At 52.3% G+C, this 6,462-nt stretch overlaps 2 protein-coding genes across 2 annotated transcripts; one reads left to right on the forward strand and one right to left on the reverse strand.

Annotated features, from left to right (window-relative positions):
* Positions 1 to 481: 481 nt before the first annotated feature.
* LOC109751103 (uncharacterized) lies at positions 482 to 5,860 on the reverse strand. The gene is made up of 5 exons (XM_020310009.4): positions 5,239 to 5,860; positions 4,767 to 5,105; positions 4,351 to 4,632; positions 2,259 to 2,486; positions 482 to 1,663 (listed from the first exon to the last, which is right to left on the reverse strand). Exons 1-5 carry the CDS (start codon positions 5,653 to 5,655, stop codon positions 1,322 to 1,324), a joined length of 1,608 nt encoding a protein of 535 aa, XP_020165598.1. The 5' UTR covers positions 5,656 to 5,860; the 3' UTR covers positions 482 to 1,321.
* On the forward strand, positions 528 to 1,008 carry LOC109751104 (uncharacterized). Its single transcript, XM_020310010.4, has one exon. The coding sequence runs from the start codon at positions 528 to 530 to the stop codon at positions 894 to 896; it is 369 nt and encodes a 122-aa protein (XP_020165599.1). The 3' UTR covers positions 897 to 1,008.
* Positions 5,861 to 6,462: the final 602 nt, after the last annotated feature.

Consider the following 6,462-nt stretch of genomic DNA (forward strand, 5'->3'; position numbering starts at 1 on the left):
AAATCATGCAAGTTTGTCTGTTATGCATGCAACATCTTCAAAGGGGTGACCCCAAGCCTATACCGTTGTCAAAAATGGTTCAAGGAGGAGCTCAATTGGTTTAAATACAGAGCTACGAGGAAACAATACTCAACTTTTGAAGATTGGGTTCAGAGATTCGATTATTTCAGATGGATTCTCTCACTTGTATGAGATTAATCCTATGGTTTTGTTATGTTGTTTTATTCTTTTCTTCGTTGAACTCTTCTCTTTTGTCTTATTTTCTTTTAAAGCAGCAGAGTCTTGCTGTTTCCTTAAAAAAAATCTAGTGTGATTTTGACCAAGTTGTACAAAATATCTCTAGAGTATGAGCTTGCTTGGGCCAACTGCCAGCCTGCTTGCCGCTAAATGACACACATGGTTGTCACTGTCTTCCCTTCTCCTCCTCCCGTAGTCAGGAGCTACTTATCCTCTCGTGTTGGAGAACTCCACATAACACCATACCCTGATCACACCTCCAGTACTCCTCCTCAAGATCGCAGCATGCAATGGCCTCCCTTACCACCACCGCCGCCGCTCCACATCTCTCCCAAGCCTTGAGACGACGGCGCAACGCCGCCGTCCCTAGGCGAAGACCCTCCTTCCGCTGCCAAAACCGCCTTCCCACCGAGCCGCCGATCGGCGGCGACGGAGGAGGCGGAGGAGGAAAGAAGAGGGCGTGGTGGGTGAGCATGGCCGAGAGGGCGCACAGCGGCGTGGTGAAGGCCGGGATGGACGTGCGGGAGAGCCTGAGCCCGAAGCAGAAGGGGGACTGGAAGGACGTGGCGCTCATGAGCCTCTCCTTCGCCGTCTACGTCTACATCTCCCAGAAGATCGTGTGCACATACTGCGCCTGGGTCTCCATGATCAATCACTAGCTCAAATTCCTAGATGTATAGTCGCATATTTAGCGCCAACAAAGCATCTGCTGTTATCATTGTGCTTGTAGTTCATCACTCTAGATGATCTAAGAAACTTGTTCTCGTGCAAGACATGATTCTGAGTTCAAAAGTTGCGTACCATCAGATCTTGGAAGAAGCAGCAAACAAAATTGCCAATTAATCTCAGGAAAAAAGAGGCACATTCGCCTTACATACACCTCTGACTGATCGCGCCTATTCCTTGACACTGTACTACGCAAAGTAACTCCGTCCCAGCTGAGCTCAGTGGCCACTCACCACCACAGACCTGACTGACGAGTAGATGCTAAACTACTAAAGCGAATTGACAGAGTTCCTCCCTCCACACTCCTGCCGGAAAACCTTGGTTCCAGCAGAGGATCGACCCCCACGCTCGTCAGCGCTCACCGCTGCCGCCGCGGCAAGGCGATGTTGCCGATGTCCTGCAGCGGCGAGCGCCTCGGGATGACGCTGGGCGAGTGCTTCACGCGGCAGATCAGCACGTGCTTCTCCTTCTCCTTGCCGCCGTCCTGCTGCTGCTGCTGGGGTGGCCGGTGGTGGTGCTGAGCCTTGGCTGCCCGCGGGTTCTCCATCCTGCAAGCCTCAGACCATGCCCGGCTGGGCAGGTTTGGGGCGGGGAAATGGGATTTGAAGGTGTGCAGCTTGCCTTGGAGCTCCGAGACCTTCTTCTGGAGCTCTTCAGCATGCTGTTCCGACGCCTGCGCGCGTTGTTTCCACTCCAGCATCTGGTGAATGTTAATAAGAATTTTCTTCAGATAACAACATCACTGGCTATAATGCGAACATCTGAAAATGTGTAGGTCTGGATCGCAAGCAATACGAAAAGGGTGTGTTCAACTCATTCTGAAACTTTTGTCAAAAGAGAAACTCAGTCTGAAACTAGAGATTCATGCAGCCTATTCCAAATAAAACTGCAAAGCAGTGTGTCTGAACATGCACTGTATATATAGTATAAACAGACTTGCTCATCATTGGATTCTGACATATTCACTATTTTGCTTTCAGAGAGAAGTAACTCTAGAGTAAGAAATCACGGTTGTAATCTTTAGACGCAAGAACAGAACTCCTACTTGAAATGAGTACTCTTTTGTACTCCTACTTGAAATGAGTACTCCTACTTCATAGTCTGAATTCCCAAAGTGGATGCACGTAAGTAGCATTAGCAAACCAGTATGTAAAGGAAGATGCAATTACCACAACCTCAACAAAGGCAAAATCACTTTTGACACGATACCAAACAGAGCAGAGCAGAAGATGTAAACCCAAGAGAAGAAGTATTTCTACGTACTGATGATGCAAGCACAGTTAGAGGCCACTGACCTCAGAATTCAAGGAACCAAGGCTGATATCAGATGCAATGGCACGGCGCTGCCATGTATCCCTGGAAGCCTGCAGCTCTTGCATCTCCAGCCTGACCTGCTCCAGCATGTCCTGCATCTCAGTCCATTGCTCCGATTCCGCTCTCACTTGCTTCATTATCTTCCCCACAATCTCCTTGCAGTCGCAGCAGCTTCCAGAGCGCACCAACTTGCAGTCTTCAGCCACAATCTGCATGGAGAAGAGATTTTAGCAGGACATAATTTAACTCGACTCTAATTTTCTTTCATCTTTGGGCCAAAAAAAAAAGGAAGAATGTACAGAGTGAGAGAGCGCAATAAAAGTTTCCCCAGTATGTGTCAACCAAATCCAGCAACCCAGCTGTGCCCACCGAAGCTGAAAGCCTATTATGGTGGATATCTCAGCCATAATTACAAACTGTATGATCTGTGAATGCAATGCCTCTTCAAGCAAGAGAGGGTTGCCAATTCAAACTAACTTCAGTCAACAAATAAGTTTTGACAGTGCACTGAAAATGCGCACTTGAGCAGATCAGATTGTCCAGTGGCACAATAGTTATTGCGGAAGTAGTTCTACAGTAACACACAATGAGCACCTCAATACTATTCACTGGCCTTTGGGCCTGGCCCATGCCTTTTGCATAAGACAGGAAAGGCTAGCCTTCTTGTTGTTGTTGTGGGCACCCCAGTCCTATTCACTGGTCATACATGGCCCAGATACATCATAAACCTTGCTGCCGCCATGTGCTCTCTCTTGCAAAAAAGTGCAGTTCCTTTAAAGTTTCAAATTTGCACTTGCATTACATTTAAACATGCCCGTTGGGTGTGGGTGAACCATTCAGAACGTCACATTTCAGCATCAAAGTGGCTTGTACTCCCCGCGTTAAGAAATATAAAAGTGTTTACATTACTAAAGTGGTGATCTAAACACTCTTATAGTATTTCTTTAGAGAGGGAGTACTTTTTTTTAGTTGAACTTTTTTTGAATATACAAACTAGTAAATGCTCAGAACTACTACTGCTAGATCATTTTCCTCTAGAACAGAACCAACCATTTTTTGATAAAAATACACAGCTCACAGAACTAGAAGATTTTTTTTCTTTTAGAACAGAACCTGCAATGATTTAAAATTGACAGAAAAGTATCTCACTGGCACAGGTCTCGCACGAGCAACAGTACAAGAAAGGCAGCAGAATATTTCCAAATTCCAAGACCCAGGACAATCTCCAAAAGCAAGGGGAAAGGGAGAACCCTTGGCCCAGGACCACCAACGGCAACGGCACTGGCACTGACTGACAATGTGGGACAACTAACAATCATTGACGGGTTCAAATCATATCATGCGAGATCATATGGCAAAGCTATTTTTTGAATCGCCTACGGCTACGAGTAGTAGTATGGAGCTAGTGTGTAGTAGTATCGAGCTACTGTGGAAGAAAAGAAGAACGGCCCCATCATCCCATCCGCCACATCAACTCCAACAGTGGTTAACAGAAGCATGCACTGCCGTCGTATCAATCCATGGATTTGATGATAGGTTTTGCTTTTGCGCACAAGTGCCATTAACCTCTCGTGTTGCTCTTGGGTAGCTGCCCATCGGCCGCGCCAATCTATGGATGGGATGCATGATCTGTGGTGGACCCGGTTGATCAGACCAATTACTCATCTCCCTACGAAACCAGTGCAAAACCCTGTACATGCCATCCCCACAACACGCAGGCTTGCATTGCATGCATCCATGATCAATTACTCATCTTGGGCTAGCTGCAGGCCATTTCAAAACTCCCGGACGAGACAAAAGGGACCCAATCTGATCGTGGATTCATGATGCCGTCAAGTCGCTGACCAGTAGTTGCATTGTACCCACCCGAGTCAACGACATTCGGGTGACCACGACTAATCACGCAACGCTCCGTGGTGCTAACCACGGTAGCATGTTAAGTGCCGAGACTAATCTTGTTTCCGGAAAGAAGCAATGGGATAATAAGATAAGCAAAGTGGACTAGTGGAGCACTGGACGTAGTGGCTAAAACAGTATTATGAGCAGTAAGCAAGGAGCAAATTTGAATCCAACCTTCTGCGGGTGTTGATGCTTCTCGGAGGCCACGCTGGCGCCGAGCGAGGCGCTCTGCCGGAACGCCGCCGCATTGCTGCCGTTGCTCGCGTTGCTGCTGCCGCTCCAGCTCCTCTGGCTGCACGCGCTCGCCTTTCGGCTGTGCCGGCTGCCGCATTTCCTCGACTGGCAGCCGGCGTTGTCGCCGCCGGCCGCGACGGCTTCCAGCCGCCGGCTGTACTCGGCCATCCTGTCGCGCATGCCCTTCGACATCCCCTCCATCTTCACCCTCAGCATCTCCACCTGCAATGCGTACGTACATCGTTCGCGCAAATGCTGCACCTTTAGTAATGGATCATCAAACATCACAAGTTCACCACGGTTATTAAGTTCGGCGGCACTGTGTACGTGTTATCTGCACTGGACGCGCTACGTACATCTGACAGATTGGCGCTGGGGACGTGGTCATCGCCGTCGCTGCGCTCCGCAGGCGGAGGCAGCGGTGGGGAGACCGGGCGCGCGATCTCGCGGATGTCCTTGATAATGGGCTCGGCGTCGGCTGGTGGCATCTTCTCGAGGCGCCGGCGGAGCGAGGACGCTTGCCGATCGAAGTTCCGGCCGTGGCTCCGCCGCAGCTCCCGCATGCCGCTCATCGCCCTCCTCCCGCTCTCCTTCTCCACCCGGAGTTCCTGCATCATCTCCTCCAGGTCCTCGATCCCTTCCTCCAACGCCGCCGCCACGCCGACCTCGCCGCTTCCGTCTATCTTCTTCCTCCCCTGTTGCATCATCCATAGCCAAAAGCAGTACGATCAACCACCAGTCCACCATCATCAATCACTCTGACGCGACGAATCAGGCAATAAGTTCGATCGAGACGACCAAAAAGGCGGGTGCTTTGACGCGCCGTACCGAGGCGAGCGTCTCGACGGCGGTCTTGAGGGCGGCCTCCATCTGGCCGCGGTGGCAGTCGAGCTTGCGGAGGGCGACCTCGCGCTCCATCCGGAGGAAGTTGCACTCGGCGCGGAGGATCTCCGCCTGGAACCGCCACTTCTCCTCCTGCTCCCCGGCGTCCTCCCGCGCGGCCGCGCGGGAGCAGGGCGGCGACGGCGGCGCGGACTCCAGCCCGCGCACGCGGCGCTCCATCTCGAACAGCGCGCCGAGGTTGACCACCTTGGGCGCCGGGCGGGGCTGCTGCGGCCGGGCCGCGCTCCGGCTCGGCCTCCCGCCCGCCGCCGACGACCTCCTCGCCAGGTTAAGGATCCGCGGCGTGACCGTCGTGGCCGTCGCCGTCGCGTGCTGGGCCCTGGCCGGCCGCCGCGCGGACATCGAAGACGCTCGCTCGCTCGCCTGGTTTGAACCGAACGCGGAGAGCAGAGCGCGGGTGGCGAGGGGTGCGTGCGGTGCGGATGTGGACGGATGGGCGTGGCGTGGCGTGGGCTCTGCTTGCCTCGATGGGGCGGGCGGGGCTTATGTGGCAACGGTCGGGTGCTTTTGGTGGTGCGGGGAAGGCGTTGGTCGGAGGAGGGAAAAGGGAAGGGCAGGGCAGGGCAGGGGAATGGAGGCGGTGTGTCTCGTTTTCCGTGAAAAGCCGCAATTTGAAAGGATCTTTGCGCGGAAATGACCGCCGTGCCCCCTACCCCGGCCCCAGACCGGCCGGGACTCCGACGCAGCGGCGATTGTGCAATGACTGGACTGCTTGGTTGGTTGATGGTGCGAGGGGACGGACGGGATCGAGCGGACAGCCGGCACTGCTGGGTGCTACAGTATAGTTTTGGGTGACTGACTGTTGGCGTTGCAGGGATGGACATCTGGCAGCTTTGGTTTCTGCGCAGCAGCAGCGGCCACTCGTGCAGCGCAAAGCTGCGGCAGCATCTTTCTTTCAAACGAGTCTGTCTAATCGTAGTATAGAATCCGCTTGCGTGTGCTTGCCAAGAGCAAATAAAACATGAGGCTATTGGTACTTGACTTGAAGAAATTCCGTTGCATGCATGCCTTTTCTTTTTTATTTTGTGGGATATTCCTCCATCAGCTTGTTGAAGTATCATCACATTTTATTTGTTTTTGACGTGGAACAACACCATCCATTCCATTAGCTAGTGGGCTCGACCAAATCGACGGCCACAACACCTGTTA

The sequence above is a fragment of the Aegilops tauschii genome, chromosome 4, assembly GCF_002575655.3.
Source record: "Aegilops tauschii subsp. strangulata cultivar AL8/78 chromosome 4, Aet v6.0, whole genome shotgun sequence".
NCBI classification, from domain to species: domain Eukaryota; kingdom Viridiplantae; phylum Streptophyta; class Magnoliopsida; order Poales; family Poaceae; genus Aegilops; species Aegilops tauschii.